The sequence below is a fragment of the Chiloscyllium plagiosum genome, chromosome 25 (genome assembly GCF_004010195.1).
Source record: "Chiloscyllium plagiosum isolate BGI_BamShark_2017 chromosome 25, ASM401019v2, whole genome shotgun sequence".
NCBI lineage: Eukaryota > Metazoa > Chordata > Chondrichthyes > Orectolobiformes > Hemiscylliidae > Chiloscyllium > Chiloscyllium plagiosum.
In genome coordinates this window covers 41,052,177-41,078,296 of record NC_057734.1, presented here as the reverse complement: position 1 = coordinate 41,078,296, position 26,120 = coordinate 41,052,177, and the positions used below count along the sequence as shown (strand labels likewise).

The following is a 26,120-nucleotide window of genomic DNA, read 5'->3' as shown; positions in this document are numbered from 1 at the left end:
CATTTATCTGAATTAAACTCCATCTGCCACCTCTCAGCCCATTGGCCCATCTGGTCAAGATCCTGCTGTAATCTGAGGTAACCCTCTTCGCTGTCCACTACACTTCCAATTTTGGTGTCATCTGCAAACTTACTAACTGTACCTCTTATGCTCGCATCCAAATCATTTATGTAAATGACAAAAATTAGAGGACCCAGCACCGATCCTTGTGGCACTCCACTGTCACAGGCCTCCAGTCTGAAAATCAACCGTCCACCACCACCCTCTGTCTTCTACCTTTGAATCAGTTCTGTATCCAAATGGCTAGTTCTCCCTGTATTCCATGAGATCTAACTTGGCTAATGAGTCTGCCATGGGGAACCTTGTCGAACGCCTTACTGAAGTCCATATCATCAATCCTCTTTAGGTAAAGTGCAAATAACAGGACCAACTTCTGGCCTTTCATCTTGACTCTGTCAGTTGCAAAGATTTGTGGAGTTCCCGCCTCAAATTTGTCACCTTGTTTCACGTACGTCACATGCAAGCCACAAATCTCAACCAAACCACGATTAGCCCAATCACAGTGAAGACTGGGTTCAAACAAGGCTGTCATTGAATCAACTCTTCTCCATACTGCACCTCAACTCCAGCAAACTGTCTGTTTCAACCTATGCAGCCCCTCAATCGAGAACCAGAACAACTCCAACCTCAATTAGATTAGATTAAATTTTCGACAGTGTGCAAATAGGCCCTCTGGAGAGTAACCTACCCAGACCCATTTCCCTCTGACCAATGCACCTATCACTATGAGCAATTTAGTATGGCCAATTAACCTGACCTGCACATCTTTGGACTGTGGGAGGAAACCGGAGCACCCAAAGGAAACCCACGCAAACACAGGGAGAACGTGCAAACTCTATGCAGACAGTCGCCCAAGGCTGAAATTGAACCTGGTGCTGTGAGGTAGCAGTGCCGCCCATTGAGCCACCGTGTCGCCCAATGATACAGCTTCAGTATACAGATGACGTTTGAGTGGCTGCTAACTCAGAAACTGAGCCTCAAGTCATTGTCAATTCCTTCTTCTAAGAGAAAATAAACCTTTCACTAACTACTTAGAAAGTAAATGTCCTCTTCTAATCAGCTCACAGAATAAAGCATTACATTCTTCATGTAAGATGAAGGGCAAGGTCCTGGAAAACATGGACCATTTTCAATATTGTGGGAGCTTCACCTAAATGAAGGCAGACTTAAATGACAAAACTCATAACTGCCTCCAATATGTCAGCTCAGCCATTGGCCGTAAAAAGAATATTTGAGAATCATAATCTCCGACTAAGTCTATGGCTTACTGGACAGCAGTGTTCCGCATGCTCCTATATGCTTCAGAGATTTGGTCAACTTGCAGGGGCACCTCTAGGCACTGAGAAACAACTAGTAGTGTTTTCGAAGGATTCTACAAATCCGATGGCAAGTAAAAAGGAACAACAACTGCCTCCTCTCCCAAGCCAATACACCCAGCATTGTAGTGAGCTTCACTGGATAAGATTCCAGAAGCAGCTGCTTGATTTAGAACACGGTCATCACAGGAGATCCCAGGAGGAAAGTGAAAATGTTTCAGAGATGTCCTCAAAGCATCCCTGAAGAGGTCAGGGGAAATTGGCCAAATGGAGGAAGATCATTTGGGAAAGCATCAAACATACTGAAAGACTTTGTTGCCAATGTGCAGAGGTGAGGTTGCGGCATGTCGGGAAGCTGAAATATCATACAGCAATCTACCCAGCCCTTTGAGCACAATCTATCTTAAATGTCTGTTGATTGTACATTTTACTTAACAGCCATCTGATGCTGATTGAGCTAGTCCAGAGTAGAAACAAATAATCCTTGACCCTGATGGAGTACCTCAGAAGATTTTTTCTATTCTTAATGTGGTGAATGTCATACTTAGGAAATGTGTAAAAGTTGAATATATTATCACTTTTAAAGGGATCTATGACAGAGTTTTTGAAAGTTATGAGAGCAATTGGCTCTCTTAGATTTCTATCAAGGAAGAAATTTTATTCTTCTACGCTTTGATATCTAAAAACTTTGGGACTAATCCAATTGATGAATTTACCTCTTCTGACCTCTGCAGTCCTACTTTTTCAGGGGAACTGGGACTACAGAAGAGACCTGTCATGCATGTACATATAGATGTATGTTTCTTACATTAGAAGTGACTACATTTCATAAATACATCATCAGCTGTATAAGTGTTTAAGTAGTCCTGAAGTTATGTAATGTATTTTAGAAAAACAAATTCTTTCTTTACTTCGTTATCATGGGAAATAAAGGAGCTTACTAGTTTGTATTAGGAAATCCAAGGATATTTTTACATAGTTTTCTTCTCTGAAATTGATCACAGCTTTTATTTTCTTTGTTAGAATCTTTAACCATTGGGGAGCATTATGCATGAAATTGAAATGACTAAATAGATGGAATGAGCCTTTCTTTCATGCTGTTCTTCCATTGTATACAATGAAATGCAACTTTGTCCTGTTTCAGTCAGAAGATTCAAGACACAAATCATGGTCATGTGATGTCAGCAAAAATTATTATCATTTCAGAAACCATTTTACCCTGGATGGTAGTTGATTGTCTGCTGGTGCTCCAGCAAATGTCATACCACCATCTGCTGATGAAAAGCATGTCAAAGGAAACATCTTGCTGCATATAATGTTTTCCCCATAACCTCTTTTCATTTTCAGGGTAATTGCCTTTGCCATTACAGTAGCCCTAAGTCCAATCTAGTATATTGGCATGTTGCTACATTGCATTACTGAAATTCCACAGGCTGCACTTTTAATCTGGTGATCAATCACTTACACATAAGTGATTAAAACTTTAGCAGAATCTTCAAAATCTACCCCAGCAGCATTACAGAATACCATCCCGAGGTAACATTGTACTTTAAATAAGCTGCACATATTCCTCTAGAGGAAAGAAAAATCAGTGATGTCAGCTGACCCTCAATTTGAGGATGGAATCTACTTAGGGTCACGCATATTTGCCATAGGTCTTTATGTGAACTTTTCAGTCATCTGGTCAAGCCTCTAGTCCATCAAAATTGGTTTTGCAGGCATTTTACCTGAATGCCAGTAGAGTTAGCATCAGGAAAGGTAGTAACATTTATTTGACAAATTTCCTTCTGAATCTGGAGGATGCAGTGAAGGCATTGCTGATGGAATTTCCCTTGGGCTCTTACATATCATTCATTCACAATTCAGGACTCACTGCAGTACAAGAGTGATGATACACTAAGACTTTTGTTGATTGGTGGAGATCTTTGTTGTCAAATATTCCTTGCCATAGTTTGTAGAAGGTTGTTGGTGCAGCTCAGTCACTGTTGGATCTTCTTGTGACCTTTTGAGAGAACTGATTGTCAAAGTGTGGGTAATCCTCCAGTGTCTCTCCTTCAACTTATATGGAATGTGGATGTTTGGCTGACCACACGTGGATTGATATACAGGTTTTGTCTAGGCCACATTCAAGGTCAAGTGAGTTTATTACATGCAGAATTTAAGTGATTGAGACGGTTTGCAAAACTGACAACACAGCAGTCAGTCACAAACTGTAGGTTTATTGCAAGATGAATTGTATATAGAAGTAGGACATTTTACTACAGTTTGACAAAATATTGGTGAGACGACATCTGAAGTGCTGTGAATAGTTTCAGATTTCTTCAGAAGGGAAGAATTGCATTAGAAACAATGCAGAGAAGATTCACTTGGCTGTTTCCTGCAGATAGGCAAAAGTGAGGACTGCAGATGCTGGAAATCAGAGTCTAAGAATGGCTTTTGCGTCAATTTTCCTGCTTCTCGGATGCCACCTGACCTGCTGTGCTTTTCCAGCACTACTTTAATCTAAACTTCTGATTCCTGCAGATGCTGGAGATTAGAGTCAAGGTTAGAGTGGTGCAGGAAAAGCACAGCAAGTCAGACAGCATCCGAGAGCAGGATGATCGTGTTTTAGGCGAAAACCCGTCATCAAGACGAAGGGCATCCTGATGAAGAACTTTTGCCCAAAATGTTGATTTTCCTGCTCCCTGGATGCTGCCTGATCTGCTGTGCTTTTCCAGCACCACTCTGACTCCTGGAATAAAGGTGTTACCTTATGGAATGGTTGCACAAGTTGACCCTGTATCCATTGGAGTTGAGAACAATGTGATTTTATTGAAGTATAAGATCCTGATGGAACTTGACAGGATGGAGGCTGAAAGAATGTTTTACCTTATGGGAAAGACTAGATGGAAGCAACAGAGTTTAAAACTAAGAAGCTTCCCATTTAAGGAGGAGGTTAGAAGAACTCTTTTTCTCTCAGCAGGTTATTAGTATCTGGAATTCTCTTCGCCAGCTCACAGCTGAGACAGGGCAGTTGAATATTTTTAAGGCAGAGTTAGGTAGATTCTTGATTGACAAAAGTTATAGGGTACAGATCAGGAAGTAAAGTTGAGGCCATCATCAGTGTAGCCACTGCTTTAATCAAAGGCTCAGCAGCTTGAGGGTTACTCCTCTTCCTAATTTGTACATTCATATGTTGTTCCATCTAAACAGTGTTTAATACATAAACTAGAAGCCAACCGATCTTTTAATGAGACAAATAACGTCGTCAGATAGATTGTAAATAATAGTCATAGAAGTCTACAGCACAGAAAAAGACCCTTCAGCCCATCAAGTCTGTGCCGATCAAAAACAACCAATATTCTAATCCCATTTTCCAGCACTTGGCCCACAGCCTTGTATGAGGTAAAAACAATGACTGCAGATGCTGGAAACCAGATTCTGGATTAGTGGTGCTGGAAGAGCACAGCAATTCAGGCAGCATCCGAGGACAGGCAAAATCGACGTTTCGGGCAAAAGCCCTTCATCAGGAATAAAGGCAGAGAGCCTGAAGCATGGAGAGATAAGCTAGAGGAGGGTGGGGGAATGACCTGGGAGTTGCAATGAGAGGGCGTCTGGTGGTGGGGGAGCGGCGGTGGAGGAGGCCCAGCACCTCCATATCCTCGGCAGAGTGGGAGGGGGAGTTGAAATGTTGAGCCACTGGGCGATTTGGTTGATTGATGCGGGTGTCCCACCCTCCTCTAGCTTATCTCTCCATGCTTCAGGCTCTCTGCCTTTATTCCTGATGAAGGGCTTTTGCTCGAAACGTCGATTTTGCCTGTCCTCGGATGCTGCCTGAATTGCTGTGCTCTTCCAGCACCACTAATCCAGAATCCACAACCTTGTATGCCTTGGCATCGCAAGAATACATCTAAATAAGGAGACTAGTACACAGCATATCAATTCCAGAATTCCCACTTGAGATGGTTGCAGTCATATCAACATGAAGCAATTGTAGGATTGTGATTAAGCTTCTTATAGATTCAAATCATTGAAGCACAATCCACAACACCTCAGATTTACTGAGTCACATACTTTGGTCAGGTTAATTAATGTAAGGTACATTACCTGGTGCTCAAAGAGGATTCCCTCAGCCACAAAAAGTAGGCTATTCAGGAGGATCCATTAGGGTTTTTCCTGCTACGTACTAGAGGAAAATACTTTGATTATTTTGACAGCACAATTTATGTCCCTTCTTGAAGATGGCTATAATTGTCTCATTCCTGAAGTCATCGTGAGGAGCTCCCTCCCAAATGAGCAAAATGGCCACATGGAGCCTGGGGTTTGATCAACAATCTATCAGTTTTAAAATCCTGAGCTGGAATACCATCAGGGACGCACGCTTAGTGTTCCTCATCCATTTGAGTGGTTGCTCATCAGTGGTAGTTCGTGCATGGTTTCCACCAGAGAATACTAGGGATGGTCTTAAGAGTATCAGCTATCACTCTGGATTCATGACTGTGGAGACAGTGGGGACTATAGATGCTAGAGAAATCCGATTTGATGAAGCGTGGTGCTGAAAAAGGCACAGCAGGTCAGGCAGCATTCAAGTTGATGTTTGGGGCAGGACCTTTCTTCAGGACTGGGGAGGGGGAAAAGGTTGAGAGACAAATAGGGGAAAGGGGAGTGGGGCTAGGGGAAAGGTAGACAATTGGTGAGCGAAGGTAGGACGTCATAGTGATGGGTTGATGGGAAGGGTGGAGTGCATAGGTGGGAAGGAAGATGGATAGGCAAGTCAGATTAAGAGGGGACATCTGAGCTGGAGGGTTGGATCTGGGATGGGTGGGGAGAGGGGAGATTTGGAAACTGGTGACTTCAATGCTCATACTGTGTGATTCCCAAGGCGAAAGATGAGGTGTTCCTCCTCCTGTTTGCAGGTGGTCTTGTGTAGGTGGTGGAAGAGGCTCAGAATGGATATGTCATTAGAGGAGTGGGGGGGGGGGGTGTTTGAAGTGGATGGCCACAAAAAGGTGGGGTTGGTTACTACATATGGACCAGGGGTGTTCCCTGAACCTTGCGACTTTGTGCTTGGTCTGTCCGATTTAGAGGAGACCACATTGAGAGCACCAGATACAAAGCTGAGGTTGGAGAATATACAATTAAATCTCTACTGGATTTGAAATGATCCTTGGGGACCTTGGTCGGAGGTGAGGGGAGAGGTATGGGTGCAGGTTTTGTACCTCTTATGGCAGCAGGCGAAGGTGACAGGAGTGGAGAGGGAGTTGGTGTGGTTGTGAACCTAACGATGGAGTCGCGGAGGGAATGCTCCCTATGGAATGCAGATAGAAGTGGGGAGGGAAATATGTCTTTGGTGGTGAGGTCTGACTGAAGGTGACAAAAGTGGCGAAGAATGATGCCTTGAGTTTGGAGACTGGTGGGGTGGAATGTGAGGACCTGGGGGATTCTGTTAGGGTTAGAAGGGGTGAGTTCAAGGGCAGAAGTGTGGGAAATGAAAGAGACATCTAGGATGTCCTGGAATAGAATTGTTCATCCTGAGAGCAGATACGGCAGAGTTGGAGGAATTGAGAGTAGGGGCTCATGTTTTTACAGGAGTGGGGGTAGGAGGAGGTGTAGTCAAGCAATCTGTGGGAATTGGTAGATTTGTAGTAGGTTTCAATGTGTAGTTTGTCACCAGAGATGGAGACGGAGAGTCCGGGATGGGGAGGGAGGTGTTGGAGATGAACCAAGTGTATTTGAGGTAGGGATGGAACGTATTGGTGTGGTGAACGAACTGTTCAAGCTCCTCATGAGAGCACAAGGCAGCACTGATACAGTCATCCTGTGAATGAAGGGGATTTTGTCAATTGACCTTGATCGTTAGATTTTCCTGGTGGATTCATACAGCTTTGCACGTCATATTGTTGAATTTCTCAGGTCATCTCTTCCAATTGCATGTCCATTACCCTTCCGGATTAGTCTTTGGGTGTCTGTCTTGAGTTTTTGGAGTACACCCTTCTAGAATTGCAACCTTGGGTTGTTCTGCCAGACAATGAAAACTATTTTGTTTTTATTCTTAGTTGTTACACATTTCGACATCATTTTTGTCAAATCAAAGCAAACATTGTCACAACAGGAATGGTCACATTTCTTGCCAAAACTGCTGCTGGTGATAAAAGCAGTTAACTCGCCCACTTGCTATCAGGGATGCCATTTAATTTTTTGGTCTTTCTCATAAAAGCAGGAATGTATTTGTCATGCTGCTTGGATTCCTGAATCAGGTAGAATAACATTGATTTTGTAACAATGGGGCATTAGGACTGTACATGATATCGTTTCTCCATATTGCTGCTGGCTTATGAATTTACTTTGTGTGATTTCAACTCACTCCAGATACTTTACTTGCAACCAAAATAATAATTTCACTCTCATAATCAAGTATGCTTTGTATTTGCCTATATGGACTGAAGCCTTACTATATATGATTCTTTGCAGAAAATTTCATGCAATTTTCTACTTCTGAAATTTCCTTATTTGCCTGCTTTGCTAAACATCCATCAAGTTCCCTTTTGAGGTTACTGACATAATTTGTCCTCCCTGATTTCCAGGCTGTCTACTCCACACATTCACATCCTTTCTAAAGTAATTAAATCAAAATGGTTTTCCTCTTCTGCACCATTGATCACGAGTTTCCTAATTCTTGTTCAGTACTAGGCGTAATCTACTGAAGTAATACTAAAAGTATTTTGTAATGCCTTAGTTTCAAAATTATTTGCTTGTTTTAAAAGCCTCCCATGACCTTGCCTCTCTCTCCAACCTACTCCAACCCTACAACTCTGAGTTCTCTGCATTCGTTTACATCTGGCTTCTTGCACATCCAATTCCCATCATTCTACTAGTTGTCCCTTCAGCTGTCTTATCTTTTAGTTCTATTATCATCTTCAACCTCTCTGTGTCTCTTACCTCCTTAAAATCTTTCTCTTTTACCAAACTTTTGGTGACATATGTTAATACATTCTCATGAGCTTTGATGTCAAAATTTATTTGATAATGGCAACTGTGAAATGCCTTGGGAGATGATTTTAACTATGTTAAAGGTGCTTTGTAAATGCAAATCGATGTTTTTGGTGTAATTAAAGTTTGAATCTTGAATTTTTTATCTAGCCAACTCAGCATCACTTACATTAAAATTGTTCTAATGGGGAATTAATTGTACAGTTTGTTCAATGCAGCTGCTATATGGTCAGCTTAAGCTTTTGATATGTCCCTCCTTACATGTTAGAATAGGCAACAACAGGTTATATCTGGGCCCCACCAAAAGGTTATAGTATGTGTCTCAAACAAGTAAAAGACTGTCAAGAGTTTTTAAATTGCCCTGCAGCAGATTTGGTAGACTGACTCTGATGTTAACAAGTCAGCAATTTTTTTTGTTAAGGTAGAAGAATAACAGATCCAAAGTTTATTTAAAGTCTTTTAAAATTGCTGACAAGTGGGTAAATCTATGTAGGTTAAAAAGTTTAGTTTATAAGTTTTATCTTTCAAAAATGTAATGCACAAAAAATTGTGGTTTGTGCCTATTTCAGACACTCCCTGAAGATTTGCATACCACCATTTCTTCTGATTAAAGCATTGGTGGGGCCTACCAGGTGATTGTATGATGTGTGGCCTGCATTGTCATCAACCTGACTAGGTGTGGTACCTTGAGACATTGAGAAGTTCTGTTTCAGAATCAATGACCAATGGAACATGTTGACTAAACATCCTTTCCAAAACCAAAAGCCAAATATCGGTTGAGAAATTGCAAGCATAAAATTAAGTAAACATATTATAACCCTATTATAGTGAGCTTGGCACACAAGGCAGTTCTTAGATTCAATCCCAAGTAAGCACTGAGATTGTTTGAAATCAGTTGTAATAGTTGTTGCTGCCCTACAATTAGATGCAACATTAGGTCGTTGAATTATATTAAGAACAAAATGAATCAGGGACCCTACTGAAGTGCAAGGGACATTGAACTGAACTTGAATCCCAATGATTTTCAATGACTTTGGGAAAGAGAGAAAATTGAAGAAAAGGAACTGACATGAACAAAAAGCAACCAAAATTTCAGATATGGTAAATGACAGGGAATACACAAGCTATTGTAAATTGAAATTGCTGAGTGCAGCAGAATTTCTGTCGGGTTAAAGACTGGAAGTTACTATCAATGGTTAAACTGTGTACAAACAGAGCAGTCTGAATTGCTGAGGCTAATTGCTGATATAAAATGCTGTACCAAAGATCCAGTTGGATAACTCAACTCTGCTGACCAACAGTATGCAAAAGGGAGGGAGCTTGGGGGTCGTGTGTGCTCTAAGCTTGAACTGTATAAATTAAGATATTCCGAAACTGAAAGTGTGCCTTTTTGCTCTGGAGATCTAAAGCTGTAATAAAGTTGCGTTGCAATAAAGGTTACCTGAATTTACCACAAACTTGGACTCGCTCTAAGAATCATGAGATCCTACAGTAACTTTAAATGAAATACGTTTAATGGTAAGGTCCCAGGGAGTGTTGCTGAACAAAGAGACCTTGAAGTGCAGCTTAGTATGCTTTCTTTTATTGGTCAGAGTATTGAGTACAAGAGTTAGGAGGTCATGTTGCAGCTGTACAGGATATTTGTTAGGCCACTTTTGGAATATTGCATGCAATTCTGGTTTCCTTCCTACTGGAAGGATGCTGTGAAACTTGAAAAGATTTACAAGGATGTTGCCAGGGTTGGAGGATTTGAGCTAAAGGGAGAGGTTGAATAGACTGGGGCTGTTTTCCCTGGAGCGTCAGAGAGGTGACCTTAAAACGATTTATAAAATCATGAGGGGCATGGTTGGGTAAATAGACAAAGTCTTTTCCCTGGGGTGGGGGAGTCTAGAACTAGAGGGCATAGGTTTAGGGTGAGGGTGAAAGATATAAAAGAGATCTAAGGGGCAACTTTTTCATGCAGAGGATGATATGTGTGTGTGGAATGGCTGCCAGAGAAAGTAGTGGAGGTTGGTACAATTGCATCTGGATAGGTATATGAACAGGAAGGGTTTGGAGGGATATGGGCCGGCTGCTGGCAGGTGGGACTAGATTGGGTTGGGATATCTGGTCGGCATGGTCAAGTTCGACCGAAGGCTCTGTTTCCATGCTGTATATCTCTATGACTCTAAACAATGTTAGAAGCACTGTGCAGGTCAAGTAGTATCTGTGGTAAGAACAATACAGTTAATCTTTTGGGTGGGGAACCTTTCTAAAAACTTTCTAATACTATGAACATTCACTTTAATAAAGAGTAAAAAACAACCTGCCAATAATACTGGTAAAAATATATTAGGCAGCATCTTGGTAGAGAACAGATAACATCAAAATTTAGAGCTCAGTCCTTGTTCGGAATCAGACTAGAATTTCTTTTAATCTGTTCAATTTCAGGTCTCTACCCAAAACAATGAAAATGAAATCTGCATTCTTATAACGCTTTCCTAACTCAATGCTTTTTCATGCTGCCACCCAATTTGAGGCTTGAAATTGATCACTATTTCTCTGTAATAACTGTGGAAGGAGGACAAGATGGGGAATGGGAGGTAATGTGAAAATGGGGGGCCGAGCTGTTAGAGTGGGAAGGCAGCTGTTATAAGTCAGGCAGAGCTCCGCATTGGTCACTGCTGCATTGGAGCTTGCAACCTACTTGTGACCCTGACCCGTACTTTGGGAAACCCCATCCCAATAGCCTCACAGTCAATGAATCACAATGTACTGTAATATAGCAAATTGTGACAGCTAACTTGTGTAGATCAAGGTCCCAGATAAACTGCAATGAGAAAAATATCCAGATTATTTCAGTTACAATATTTGGTTAAGGACTAACTAACTGTATGCCTGGATAATACCTACAAAAAGTGCTACAAGATCCTCTTTGCCTTGCTGGTCATGTTGTTTTGGCCCACACGGAAAGCTCTCTTCTTTCTGTCAATGAGATCTTAGATGATGTGGTCATTCTTGCTGAACCAGTCTTGGTATTTTCTGGTCTTGAAGTAAATAATTTGTTTTCACTGCATGAAATAATGGCCGTCGTCAGCTCTTTTCAGATTTTCTCCAATCCATTATAATGAACTCTTCAGAGATTTTGGTGAAGACATTGATGGAAGTTCGCAAGTCTGCTTGACTCTTGAAGTCACTCAACAGTGAGCTTTTTTTCTGAACTGTTTTTTTTTGTCTTCAGCTGCTTCTGGTGGCAGTTGGTGGACATTGAGAAGTGGATGATCTAATGGTCTGACCAGCACTTGTCTACACTGGCCATTGCTTTGGTAATGAGGACAACCTTTTGCAGCTGGGATTGAATGATAATTGTCAATCATATACCAGTACTTTGATTATGGATACCCCAAGAAGTCTTGAACTTACCTTTTTGGTGAAAACCAGCTGGTATTCCACACATTTGGTTGGTAGAAGAATGCCATTGGTGATGCATATTCCCAAATCCTTTCTTTCTGAAGGTTCCTTTCCAGAGTTGAGCATTCTTTCAAATTCTGGTGTTGAAGTCTACAAGGAGAATAATTATATTTTCCTTAGGGATGTTGATGAGTTTGTTATCCAGGGTGGAGGAGAAACCTTCCTTGGATTCATCTACGGCATCAAGAGTTAAGTCTAGCCACTTGATTATTGGTTCATGGAAAGTTGTAGATAGAAAGTCATGAGGCAATTGTTGATGCCAATAGAGAGCCCAAAGAGTTGGTCGACAAGTTTGTTCTTGACAGTGAATTTAATTACATACATTCGAGGTTGATCCTCAGGTTTTCCTCTTCAGAAGATGTAACCACCACCTTCTTCAATCAGCTGCCCTTTACCATCTCTTCAAATCTCCTGTAGGGCAGTTATATCTGTGTTGAAGTGTCTGAGTTCATGGGCAATAAGGACAGTTCTTTGTTCTAGACAAATACTTTTCTCATAGCAATAAGGATTCTTACATTCCAGGTTCCGATTGAATTTCATGTTGGTTTTCAGATTGGAGGTAGATGAGCCTACTGGATGTGATTTACCAACCAGGCTGATGATGGAACAGACTATTTTTCAGTCAACTGAAGAGGACTGCCCATTGTGAAGAAAGCTGACAAAATGCTCTCCTGTGCCTTATCCATGAGCGAAACAACTGAGCCAAATTCTACTGCCTATCTGCCAGTCAGATGCTAGGGACTCCCAGATCTCACAATTCTGTCCCTATCACCTCTCATTGGAGGGCTTGTGTTATGTCTGTGTGTATTGTCAGAGGGAAGGTATTGAATTCCTCTTGTGCAGGACATCTTTTAACTTGGGAATGTTGTTGTACATCAGCAGACACATAGTCCTTGACAGAAGGTAGATCCAGTTCCTTTGCCAAGGAAATCATCTCCCTACTGCTGTAGCCTTCATCTGCCTACGAAGCCGGTGATATTACATATGTGTCTTCCACCTGGATCGCCATTGAAGACTTGTTTGGGATTGTGGTTTATCTGGTTCCTCCCCTCTGACCTTACCATCATGGATGACCCTGATAGCATCGTTCTTGGGATCAACTGAACACTCAAGCCTCTCCAGCACATCAAGGTGACAATCCATGAAAAGGCAAGGTGGCAATCACAGTTCTTTGGGAACACCCAGCAGCGGCAAGACAAAGCACAGAGAAGGAGCCGGAGAAATAAATGCCAATGATGTCAAGGCCAGGGTCCAATTCCACTTCCTGGAAAAACCTGCCAGATGTGTGATTAGATTACTAATCACATTAGATTAGATTACATTACAGTGTGGAAACAGGCCTTTCGGCCCAACAAGTCCACACCGAGCCGCCAAAGCGCAACCCACCCATACCCCTACATTTACACCTTACCTAACACTACGGGCAATTTAGCATGGCCAATTCACCTTACCTGCACATCTGTGGGAGGAAACCGGAGCACCCGGAGGAAACCCACGCAGACACAGGGAGAATGTGCAAACTCCACACAGTCAGTCAGCTGAGGCGGGATTTGAACCCGGGTCTCTGTTGCTGTGAGGCAGCAGTGCTAACCACTGTGCCACCGTGGTTGGAGATATGGCTCTAGGATTGGACTCATTGGCCTAAGCACCCAAGGAACCTAAGATCAGTGACACTGAACTTCCTAGGTGGACAATCATACTCATTAGTGAGAGCCTGCCATCCAAGACAACAGGTAGGGACAGACATCCATTCCAAAAAACATCTCTAACAGTGCAGCACATTGATTGCAACACCAGACTTTGTTAGATTAAACGCAGGTCTTTACACAAACATCTTGGCTTGAGATGGTACGCCTAGACAAGGCTGACAGTTAATTCATAAACTATTTTCCAGAAATACTGTATATTGCCAACAAGTTTTGTTTGCAGTTTTAATGACCTAAAGTGTGGGTAAAGATTTTAAGTTGGGGTGAAAACTATTGGTGATTTAGTAAACTACATTTAGGGAGTCCCTGCCTGGTTGATTTATTTGACCTTATGTTCCCCAATGGGTTTGTTAAGATGATTTTTTTTTGGTTGCACCAGGACAGCACTTCCCCCCACCATTCGCATCACTGGCATTCATTATAAACCATTTTAGGGGGTTTAACCCCTATCTATGGTCACCTGCAGCAGGAGATATTCGAAAGCAATGCTTCCCTCACAGGTTCAGGTTGATTCAGGCGGCGGACGACGGTCGCTGAGTGGATGGGTAAATAAATAAATGGAAGCAGCCGCCGGTTGCTAAGACACTCGCCCCGCCCCCTCCCATCACCCACACGCGGCGGTCGGCGGGCGCGCTGCCTGCTGGTCCGAAACAAAACGCGGGGGTAAGGAGCGGCGGGGTTATTGATGGTCCGGGCCAATGGGTGGGCGGAGGAGGCGTGCGCTGACCAATGGGAGCCGAGGTGGTGACGGTCGGGGGGGTGGGGCCTGGGTGCTGGGTTGCCGCTATGTGACGGTGCCCGCGGGGGGGAGCTGGCTGTACTCGGTTGCTCGGGAGCGGGACCGGGACAGAGTCGGAGACAGGGCTGAGGCTCCGGACGTTTCCCAGTGTCGTTGCTACCGTACCACTAGAAGTGAGTCTCAAGGCACGCACGCCCCTGTCCAGTCGTGCGCGATCACTGGGGATTGCCTTGTTGTTAGGGCGGCTTCAGGCATCAAAGAAAAAAATTTAAAAACCGTTAAAGAGACTCGGTGCGAAAAGAATGCCCCGGAGGGCGGGATGGGGCGATGGTTACGGTGTTCCCTCTCTTTGTCCGCTCCCTCCCTTCAAAAGCGACGACGCCGACTGCCGCCGAGACCGTTTTGTTTTCTCAGAGAGCGATGCGCGAATTTGTTTTGTCTTTTGGGCGGGAGATGCTGAGTCCCGGATCTCTTCGCTTTATCGGGATTCATCCAGCAACCGACTGATGGCCGCAAGGAGTTGCAGATCGTCGCCAGCCTGCCCTGGTCGAGCTGGACTGGGACTGAGCAAACGGGCATTAATCTTCGGCTGGCCGCCTCCCTCCATCTCCCCTCCCCTCCCCTCCTTTTATTTCTCTCCACCACTCCCTTTCTCTCCACATCCAGCTCCCTCTTTCCCTCCCTTCTCTGATCCGCTTCTGATGAAAGGTCACAACCTGAAGCATTAACCCTTTTTGTTTTTGTCTTCTGTAACTGGTGCCAAACTTGCTGAGTATTTTCTTGTTTTTAAATCTCTGCTCACTCTTGCTCCTCCTTTTTTTTTCATTTATTTTTTTTCTCTTTCTCTTTGCCTTCTCTCCCCAAACACACAATGGCAATGTGCTAGATTTTTAATGTCTTTCAATGGAAACAGTCCACAAAATGTAGTAAATTGTGAACTATTTTTTTTAAAACAAAAATGTATAACAGACCTCCTTTTGCTGAAGCTTTTTGTATTGGGGCAATTCACAAAAAATATCAAAAATCATTTTCCCCCTTTTTAGTTTTGGTGTTTCTTCTGAATCGTCCTAATGGACGCAAGATAAAAAGCTTTGTCGAAAGTTTTTATTTTACCAGCAATATTTAACTTGCCGTAGTACCAAATTGAGAGAAATAAGGAATGAAACATTAAAAATGAATTAAGAAATTTAGATGCCCATACAGAGAACTTGGAAGAGAATTTTGGTTGTATGAGTTATTCAAGTGTGTAGACTTTTTAAATTGAATTTTCTGTCCAGGTTTTCTGTTAAACCTATATTAAGGGCTTTGCTTAATTGGCAGATGAAAATTTAGTAATTGCATTTTCAGACTGGCTCAGCAACAGTTTTTTAAAGTAAAATATTCAAAGTCCTTCAGAATAGCATTATCAAACAAAATTTGAAAACACTTCAAAAAAAAACTTGAAAAGGAGATTAATATGACATTATTTTAAAGAATCCTTGTGATAAAGGAGGAAAGAGCAGTTTAAGGATAACTTGCAGAGTTGGATGTGTTGTTGCTTGAAGTGAGACTGGAAGTAGATGGTGTTGTAAATGTTAGTTTGGAAGAGTAATTCAGTTTCCAAAAAAAAAATTGGATTGAGGCTTAACCACTTCACATTTTCTATACCATTTCTTGTGTGCTCTTATGTTCCTGGTGTGTTGGGAATCTGATAGGATTAAACTGTAAATATACTAAAATCCTGTTTCGAAGTACAAAAAACATTCTGTTTAAAACAAACAGCAATATAGCGAACAATTTATTTTGGAAACGAAGGATCCTTGTCTGAAATATTCATCTGTGTTCTCCATTTAGTGGGACTTTCTAACTTCTGTTGATTTTGACTGCCTCTAATATACTTTTAAATACATGATTTACATTTTTATTGATTCCATTCTAGATTAGTGCAGTTGATTGATTTCATTACTTGGATTTTTTTTTTTGTTGTCAGGTAAACAATGTCTGAAAGAAAAGCTGTCATCAAGAATGCTGACATGTCTGAAGACATGCAGCAGGAAGCTGTGGAATGTGCTACCCAGGCATTAGAGAAGTACAACATTGAGAAAGACATAGCAGCTTACATCAAGAAGGTGAGAGCATGGTTTTCTACCATAGAGAAGTACTGAACATGCTTAGGAATCAAAGTCAAGCTTTGTCCTTTTCGGATTTGATCTGATTTAGTAACAAAAAACAGCAGTTGGTAGACTGAGCAAGTCTGGGGGTAAGTTAGTTCACTTGCCTAGCTGGCAAGGCAGAGTGATGCCACCAGCATGGGCTATATTCTCACAACAGCTGTGGTTACCATGAAGGACTGACCTTCTCAACCTCTCCCCTTGCCTGTGGTATGGTGACCGTCTGGTTAAACCAATACCATTTGCCCCTCTGAGAGAAGGTATATCATTTTGGTAGGACTTTGGTGACTTTTACAGCAAGTCTGCCTGAAACTAAACTAAGCGTTGCTCAATTGTAATAGATTCCCACCTGCAACTAAATTTGTTTTATGCAATTGGAAATTTAAAACCACTTTGCTTTTCTCATTGTAGCTTTCCTTCAACACTGGCTAAGCTTGTGCATTTGACCCCTCCTGAGTAGGGTGGTAATTAGGTTATGGAAACAGTAATTGAATTAAGGAGCTGAATTAAGCAACTATAACCTATAAAACTTTTATTTGTCATACTTTTTTTTTTAAGGTTGGTTAGTATCTGATTAGACTCTTCCACAACAATCTAATGCTATTCAATACCTAATGAATGTGGCTATTTGGAATAATTTGCATTTTGGTATAAAAGGAAACTGTTGAAATATTTTGGTTCATGAAAATAGCATTTGATTACATTGTAATTAAAACATTACTATTGTTATAATTTTTATTTCCATTGATATTTCTCCAGATCTGAACAGAATACATGAACTGCCAATATTTGGCTGCTTTTATTTATGTCTGGCCCCAATGAACACTGACAGGAAGTTGTTTTGGGAAACTTGAATAAATTACTGTACCTCAAATACCATTGATTTCTGAACCCCTTCTCCTATTTTCCTTCAGTTAATGATGGTTTGGAAGTACACTTAACTGTTCACTGTGGAGTTTAGTTTATAGAATAACACTTTTAAAAATAAGACATTCAATCAGTGAAGTTAGTGACTGTATTTTTTCACAAACCATGCAGCTTTATCTCCCTCTCCTGCTCACTCTATCACTGTCAATATTTTGCTGTTGCCTTCTGGTCAATCTATAGTTATGTATAATAACCCTTAATCTCACTATCAGGTCATACCATGTAAAATCCTAAGAGGTTCTTGCTACACAATACCACCAACAGCCTTAAAAAGATCTTGTAAAAGTTCCATTTAAAACTTTATTTTGTAATTTGTGCTCCTGGATGCACCACTACAAATTCCATATGCCTTTATAGTCTGTATCTGCGTAGCAAGGTCCTGTTTGTTTCTCTACTTCTTTCCTTGCATACAAAGTGCACTACTTGATCTGCATTGAATTTCATCTATTAAGCTGTCTGTCATCCCGAATGTATCTTGGTTCTGACACCTTTGGTTGGTGTTAATTAGAAAACTTGAGCATTTGGCCTCAATTCACACACCAGTACATGTTTTGTACAAGTGAAATCTAAGTTGTATTAATTTTGAAATGTGTTAATTAGTTGAGTGGATGCTGATCCTCAAAGTTTGAATATCTTCAGAACATTTCAGAAAGGATAATCACTTTCAGATTCTGTTCTCCATTTATTTGAGAAAGAATATTGTCACAGTGAGTGAAGTAGTCTTTGATTTCACTTACTAGGGTTTTTGCAAAATGCAATCTTCCTCCTTTCCTGGAAAATAAGGTTTTTTTGCACTTTCAATCTCTTGCATAGTGTTGTTCAAGCTACCTGTTTTGCAGTTATTCTTCTGTCAGATTGAAGTTTATCTAAAAGTCTTTACATAACCACGCTATATCGCTAATTTCTCCATTCTTAACTATTAGGCAAGTTACTAGACCCAAGGCAAAGAGTAATTGTGTATGTCTTCAGTTTTTGCCATTGTTGTCTTGGATATCCACCAATCTGAGCACCGCTGAGGCAATCAATTCCTAATTTCCAATTGGATTTAAACTGGAGAGGAGAGATTTACCCAATTTAAATTTAGAATGGGATACTTGCAAAAAGCAACTTTTTTTGTATTCATGAACTGTTGCTTATGGGTATGAGTTTACAGTTACAATTAAATACCTTTTATAATCCATCTTTTGTTTTGCAGGAATTTGACAAAAAATACAATCCCACATGGCATTGTATTGTGGGTAGAAACTTTGGAAGCTACGTGACTCATGAAACAAAACACTTCATCTATTTCTACCTGGGCCAAGTAGCCATCCTTCTTTTTAAGTCTGGCTGAAGAAGCTGAACTATTGGGCTTCAAATGCAGTTGATCCAAGGAAAAGACTACTTTAATTAAAAAGTACGCTCAGTTTTCACTAATCCACAAAGGGAAACTTGAAGAATGTGTCCAGTGTAATTTCCAACATGGTGAAACCAAATTTAAGATGGGTTTTTTTCCTCCTCCCTCCCCACCCTTCTTACAAAAGGTCACTACTGAAGTTTTATGGTGACTTTGTATTTATTTTCTTTGTCCTACTTCCCAATGTTTCCAATTCAATAAATGAGTTTTGATACCACTTTTTTGTTTTAACTTTGCCTTCTCTGATTTGGTTTATTTGTATGTCTTTCACGTAACTTCATTATGGATTTTCTTATATTTGAGACAAATAGCTAACATTACTACTAGTGATTGTCATGAATTTTAACTGTGTAGGTATAATGTTCAGTGGCCCATAAATGTAAAAGCTGTCACCTGCCTTGGCATTAATACAAGAATTTATTTAGCAACTCATGGATATTTCTTGTATACAATTGGATACAAATAGATTCACTCTGTGTAAAATACCCCAGTCCATATAAACAGATTGAAAAGTTGCTGGGGCTTGTACATAAGAAGAGGCTTTTACCATTAAATGTATTATCAGCAGCTGACAGTCTTCTAATTTAGTGTTAATTCTTATGAAAAACCATTTACTGCTTAAAATCAGTACAAAACATACATTAGCATAGTTTAGTAGGTGGTGTAAGTACATAGCCTACTTACTCATGGGCAAAGGAGAGAAGTCCATATCCTCACCACTCTCTCAAACCCATCCTTTTCACTTATTTTAACTTTAATAAAACAAGTTAAGTCTTCTGCTTCAATTCACTATTGACATTAACTGTTAGGTTTGATTCAAATTAGAGAATTTCAGATGTTAAACTGATTCACTTACTGAATATTTTAGGCCTGATGTTTTAGTTTTAAGCCATAGTGGTAGGTTGTGGAGTACTGAAATTTCCTATTGTTTGTGCAACTGGAATGTCCTTACCCCTTTAAAAGCAAAGCTACCCAAAGCTATGAAGAGAATTAATTGTACATCATTATGATCATTTTTAGGCAATTCTGAGAGACGGAGGATGACTTTATTTGACACTAGAGGGGAAAACAATAACTACTGCTGGAATGTATTTTTGAAACATCAAGATACTATTATAGTTGATTACCTGCTGCCTCTATTTCCCATCTTTAACATATCTAGAACTTCAATGATTTACATCAATTACATTTGTAGTATATTTAGCATAGTGAGTGTCTCAAGTCAAAATGGCTCAAAAGCAAAACTAGAAAGGTTCTGAAACTGGGAACAGATTACGCTAGTAATAACGGAATAAGTGTGCTCATTTTCTTCAAACAGAATCCATGTAGGGCTGTATGAGGTTAGAGGTTGAGATGAACTTTAAGGCTTTGAATCCGGTGAAAAGTCCTGTAGTGCAATATAGTATTGATGCAGGATGAGGACAGTGAGGTTTGAATACATGTTGGATTTAATATGTTAAAAGTGAATCACAAGATACTGGTACTGTGGGAATGAAGGAATAATGCAAAAGGATGCGATTACAGAAGTGGAAGTAAGCCCAACCATCAGAAAAGTCAGTTAATTGCAATTTATACTGTCCAGTTTCAAGGATGGGAAAATAAGCTTCTGAAAAATAAATTAACTTTGTTGCATCTCCATTGTTGTCATCTTATCCTTAGCTTCTAACATTGAATAAAATGAATCTATGCTCATACAAAAGTAGCTGATTCACACTATTACATTTGCTGTCCAATTCTTCTAAATGTAAGAGCCTGTCACACTCTACGTATTGCGACAGGATCTGCTTCCTGTTTAGATAGTTGTTTTTTATTATGATAAAAGCTAGGCAGAAGGAAATTGTTACATTTTGTTCTATTCCAAAATGGAGGGGAGAAATGTTGACCATGGCATGTGCTGCTGAAAAAAAAAATTGAATGCATATTCTTTTAAAGCCAACTATGATAGTGTACCTATGAAAATCTAACTTAAATGGCTTGCTTTGCTAAAAATACTCAGCTTAGCAACTCAATTATGATTCAAACAATGATGTAAGTTATAATAGTTCATTTGGGCCTCAAAATTTGATAACCAAGATGAATATATCCTAAAGACAGCTTGCCTATCAAGCTGCTACCAAAATTCCCCATTCCAGCACTGAATGATTTGAGAGCTTTGTTTCCATAACCCTATTTAGATTACCGCTTCCTGACGACATTGGTCTTTTACAAATTGGTACTATATTAAGTCATCCTCTCATAAAAAAGCAATTTAGATTTGTATAATGACTTTAAGATGTCATCTTAAGGACAAGAAATTTAAAGAATAAAGTTCTGGATTTAATCTTTCTAATCAGTGCCACTGCCTCCAGTTTGGGGAATTCTCTGATGGTGCAGACCTTGTGTCTGGTTGTGAGATGATTCCCAGCTCTCGACATTTTACCAGTCCTGATAATCATATACTTGGAGAGTCACAATATGTGGAGTTGTTGAACAATGAACTGTTTTTCAAAATGGTAATCTATTATCATCTTGTAAATATGGAAGTTACATACTGTGGATGCTGGAGATACAAAAATATCAGAAAATTCTAGAAATACTCAGGTCAGACTGCATCTATAGAGAGGAAAAAGAGATTAACATTTTAGTTCCATGAAGGAAATTTTGAACTGAAACATTTTAACTGTTCCCACTGGTACACCCTTGAGTTTTGGGTATTTTAGCATTTACTATTTTCATTACATTATCCTCTGTCTTTTCCCAACTTCCTTGCTGCCCTTATCTCTTCCATCTCCCCAAGCAGCCCTACTTTGTTCCTGCAGTTACATATTTTAAAGCCTGCCCACTTCTTATTTTCCCTTTGCTTTCACTCAATTGTTACAGCTGCCTAACTCCACTCTACCATCTCACCCCTTCCCACTACAAGAGTTTCCATTAACTTTGAAGATATTCACTGTGGAGCAACAGAAACATAGTTCTGTCTTTCCTTAATTCTTTCAGTTCTGTCCTGTCTACTAATTTAAGAATTTAACAAGGATTGTTTCCACTGTTGTCATTTTTATTTTATCCTGTAGTTTCAACCTCATGTCATGAGCAACTTAATAAACAATTGGCAGATTGAATGTGCAAAGAACATGAAAACACTGCATTCTTATTCCAACCACTAGATAGAAATAGATGGCTTTTCCATTTACAGCCACAGCCAATTGGGTTTTAGCAGTGAGGCAGCCATAGTAAGAGGGAAAACCATGACAGTAGCAATTGTTTCTTGACAATGTCACAATGCAACTCTATAAAACATGACATTTGCAGATGATATTACAACTGCAGATCACAAATGAATTGTCACTTGTCCAAAAAACAAAATGTAAGGACTTTAGTAAATTCCAGAAATTAAAGATTTTCACTTAGAATCTAACATCAATCTAACCAGGGTTTTAAACAGCTCTGTTCCATGGCTGGTTTGTGTTATTTTTAAATCATTTTGACCTTTTTAAAAACAGATATACTGTGTCTTGAGCATTAACTTTTCAAACATTTACATTGTTGCAAACTATTGTTTTCAATTAAGATCATTATCAAGAAGAATGCCAGAGTAATATATTTCTGTCCACATTCCCTCTGTCCCTTCTTAGTTACTACTCATTTGTATCCAATCGCCACAAGTTTAATTACTTTGCCCAAAACAAGAAACAATTTTCAAGCAATATGGATCAGGGGTTTTGGTTGGTGACTTTGTGGCCAGAAACGTCTGACTTGGCATTTAGGTCACTTGAGTCCAGGTTTATTTGCGAGGAAAAGAGCACATGTAATTTGATTCTGTGGCAATTGTTCCCTTTTTGAAAAAGTAAACCACCTTCAAGATGCACTTTCTGTCAAGAGGTAGACACAAGAAAGGAACAAGAGTAGACCACTTGGCTTCTTGAGCCTGCTCGCCATTCAATAAGATCATGGGCTAATCTGATTTTAACCTCAATTCTACACTCCACCAGCCCTTTGATAATCTTCCATCCCCACGGCAATCAAAAATCTATCTACCTCTGTCTTAAAAACATTTAAAGTTTCTGCATCTGCTTTTTGAGGAAGGGAGTTCCAAAGACACTTAATCATCAGAGAAAATTGTTTTCCTCGTTTCTTTACGAAATCGGTGACCTCTTATTTTTTTAAACAACCATCCCTTGTTCTAGATTCTCATTCAAAAGGAAACATTCTTTGACATCCACTGGGCGAGTCCCTACATCATATGTTTCAATTAACTCACCACTGACTCTTCTAAACCCCACAGGATACAGGCCCAGCCTGTCCGCATAAATATTAGTCTAGTAAACTAGTCTAGTAGATAATAGCTTCTAGCAGCTCTTCAGAAGCAGCAAATACATCCTACATCAATTTCACAGCATAGATTAAAGTTGAAAATTAGCTTCTGGCTTCTGCGTCTGTTGCCTTTCTTCCACCATTGGAGGAAGTCTTGCTGCATGGTCTAAGATCTACTTTTGGATGCCCGATGACCAAGAGGTTGAGTAAAGTCTCTTCTGTCTTGTGACTGGCACAATTGCTTTCACCTCAGGGAATCCTGGGAGGGAGCGGACGGGGGGAAAGAAAGGGCGACACGGTGGCTCTGGTTAGCACTGCTACCTCACAGCACCAGGATCCCAGGTTCGATCCGATTCCAGCTTCTGGAACTCCAGTGTGTGGAGTTTGCACATTCTCCCCGTGTCTGCATGGGATTCCTCTGGGTTCCTCCCACAGTTCAAAGATGTGCAGGTCAAGTGAATTAGCCATGATAAATTGCCCATAGTGTTAGGTGCATTAGTCAGAGGGAAATGGGTCTGGGTTGGTTACTCTTCGGTGGGTCAGTGTGGACTGGTTGGGCCGAAGAGCCTGTTTCCACACTGTAGGGAATCTAATAAAATAAAAAAAGGAAAGAGACCTGGCATTTTGGTTCACCTGTGTTTCGCTCCTGTCACTGCTATGCACAGATCTTGTGAAGATTAAGACTTGCCTTCATACTGAGAATGCCTTGCATCTTGTGTTGCACTATCACCGTGCTAAATGGGATAGCCTGCAAATAGATCCAGCATCCATGAGACACTGTGGGCCATCAGTACCAGCAGAATTGTACTCCACAACACAATGGATAACTTCATAGTTTGACATATCCCTCACTTTACCGTTACCATTAAGTCAGGTAATCAAACCTGGTTCGATGAAAAGTGCAGGAAAGTCTGACAGGAACTACATCAGACATATTTAAAACTGAGATGTCAATCTAGTCTAGCTATGAAACAGGACTACTTGCATGCCAAACAGCATGAGCTACAAGCAATAGAGCTAAGTGATTTCAACCTTAATACATCAGATCTAAGCTTTGCAGTTCTGCCTAAACCAGTCACGAAAATGGGCAAGTAAACAATTAATTGCAGGGAGCGACTTCACAGATATCTCCATCCTCACTGATGGAAGGATGTCCAGCAAATCAGCACAAAAGATAAAGGGTGAAGTAATTCAACCATTTAAAACAGAGATGAGGAAACCCACCTTCAGAGGGTTGAGTGTGTTTGAAATTCCCTTCCTGAAAAGGCTGAAGGTATTCACAGGATTTGCCAGAAGTGCTGAGTGAATGATCTATCGCAGCCTCCTCCAGTAGACCCCAGCATCACAGCCAATTTGATTCACTCCATGTGATATCAAGAAATGGTTGAAGGCACTGGCTTTGCAACAGCTGTGGGCTTTGACAACAATCCAGCAATAGTACTAAATACTTGTGCTCCAGCATGTGCTGCACCCGGAGCTAAGTTGTTCTGGAACAGCCACAACACTGGCAACTACTTGGAAATCTGGAAAATTGCTCAGCTATATCCTGAACATAAAAGAAGTCCAACCCAGCCAAAAACCGTCCCATCAGTCTACTCTCAATCATCACTAAAGTGATGGAAGGTGGCATCAATAGTACTATTGAGAACCACTAGCTGCTTAGCAATGATCAGTGCACTGATGCCCAGGTTTGGGTTCCACCAGGGCCACTCAGATCCAGACCTCATTACAGCCTTGGTTCAAACATGGACAAAATAGCTGAATTCCAGAGTTAAGGTGAGAGTTACTGCCCTGGACATCAAGGCCACATTCGACCAAGTGTGGCACCAAAGAGTCCTAGCAAAACTAGTTTCAATAGGAATCAGGGGAACCTTCAGGACATCTGTGCAGGGGTTCTTCAGGATAGTGTCCTAGGCTCAACAATTTTCAGCTGTTTCATCAGTGATTTTCCATCCATCATAAAGTCAGAAGTTGAAATATTTGTTGCTGATAGCACAATGTTCAACATCACACAAGTGCCAAGCAACTATTATCTCCAACAATAGAGAATCTAACCATTATCCTTTGACATTCAATGGTGTTACCCTCACTGAAACTCCCACTATCAACATCCTGGGGGCTACCATTGACCAGAAACTCAACTGGACTTGCCATATAAGAGGTTAGGAATCCTGCAGCGATAACTCACCTCCTAACTTCCCAGAACCTGTCCATCTACAAGGTACAAATCAAGGACATGATGGAATATTTCCCACTTAGCTGGATGAGTGCATCGCCAGCTCTAGAAAAACTCAAAAAGATTGACATAATTCAGGCCAAAACAGCTTGCTTGATTGGCACCTAACTATAAACATCCACTCCCACCACCACTGACACTCAGTAGAAGTATCTACCATGATGCACTGCATAAATTCACCAAGGCTCATTAGACTGACCACTTCCAACTGAAAGGGCAATCAGATCCCCCTATCCTGCTAAACTCCATAGATTCCAATCCTAAGGTCCACAACCACCCCTCATATCATAAGCCCTTTATCCCAGGGATCATTCTTGTAAACCTCCTCTGAACTCTCACCAATACCGGCCTATCTTTCCCTAGACTTCTTGTAATATTCCAAATATGGTCTGACAGATCCTTATACAGGCTCAGCAAAACATCCCTGCTCTTGTTTTAGAGCCCTCTTGAAATGAATGCCCACATTGCATTTACCTTCCTAACTTCCAACTGAACCTGCATGTTAACCTTACTAGAATCCTGAACTAGGACTTCAAATTCCCTTTGCACTTCAGATTTCCAAAGCTTTTCTTTGTATAGAAAACAGTCTACACCTTTATTCTTCCAACAAAGTGCATAACTTCACACTTGGCCAATTTGTATTTCACTTCTTTATCCACTCTCCTAGCCTGTCCAAATCTTCTTCAGTCTCCCTGCTTCCTCAACACTACCTGTCCCTCCACCTATCATTGTGTCTTCTGCAAACTTAGCAACAATACCCTCAGTTCCTTCGTCCAAATCATTAATGTACAATGCGAATAGCTGTCGTCCCAATACTAAGCCTTCAGAACTCCACTGGTCACCAACTGCCTGTCTGGTAAAAACCCTTCATCCCAACTCTC

General features: G+C 40.7%; 1 protein-coding gene and 1 long non-coding RNA gene across 2 annotated transcripts in view; one reads left to right on the top strand and one right to left on the bottom strand.

Annotated features, from left to right (window-relative positions):
- LOC122562780 overlaps positions 1-14,179 on the bottom strand; it is a 16,588-nt gene extending 2,409 nt beyond the window's left edge. Inside the window, exon 1 of the long non-coding RNA XR_006315415.1 lies at positions 13,962-14,179. This is a non-coding gene — a long non-coding RNA (uncharacterized LOC122562780). The remainder of the gene's footprint in view (positions 1-13,961) is intronic.
- A 110-nt stretch (positions 14,180-14,289) lies between these two features.
- On the top strand, positions 14,290-18,930 carry LOC122562779 (dynein light chain 2, cytoplasmic-like). The gene is made up of 3 exons (XM_043715957.1): positions 14,290-14,413; positions 16,210-16,348; positions 18,513-18,930. Exons 2-3 carry the CDS (start codon positions 16,217-16,219, stop codon positions 18,648-18,650), a joined length of 270 nt encoding a protein of 89 aa, XP_043571892.1. The 5' UTR covers positions 14,290-14,413; positions 16,210-16,216; the 3' UTR covers positions 18,651-18,930.
- The last annotated feature ends 7,190 nt before the right edge of the window (positions 18,931-26,120 follow it).

What these genes read in the sequence shown, in the direction of transcription:
- LOC122562779 (XM_043715957.1), top strand. Translation starts at nt 16,217, where the DNA reads ATGTCTGAAAGAAAAGCTGTCATCAAGAATGCTGACATGTCTGAAGAC. An exon ending in TAGCAGCTTACATCAAGAAG is followed by an intron (nt 16,349 to 18,512) that starts GTGAGAGCATGG and finishes TTTGTTTTGCAG; the next exon opens with GAATTTGACAAAAAATACAA.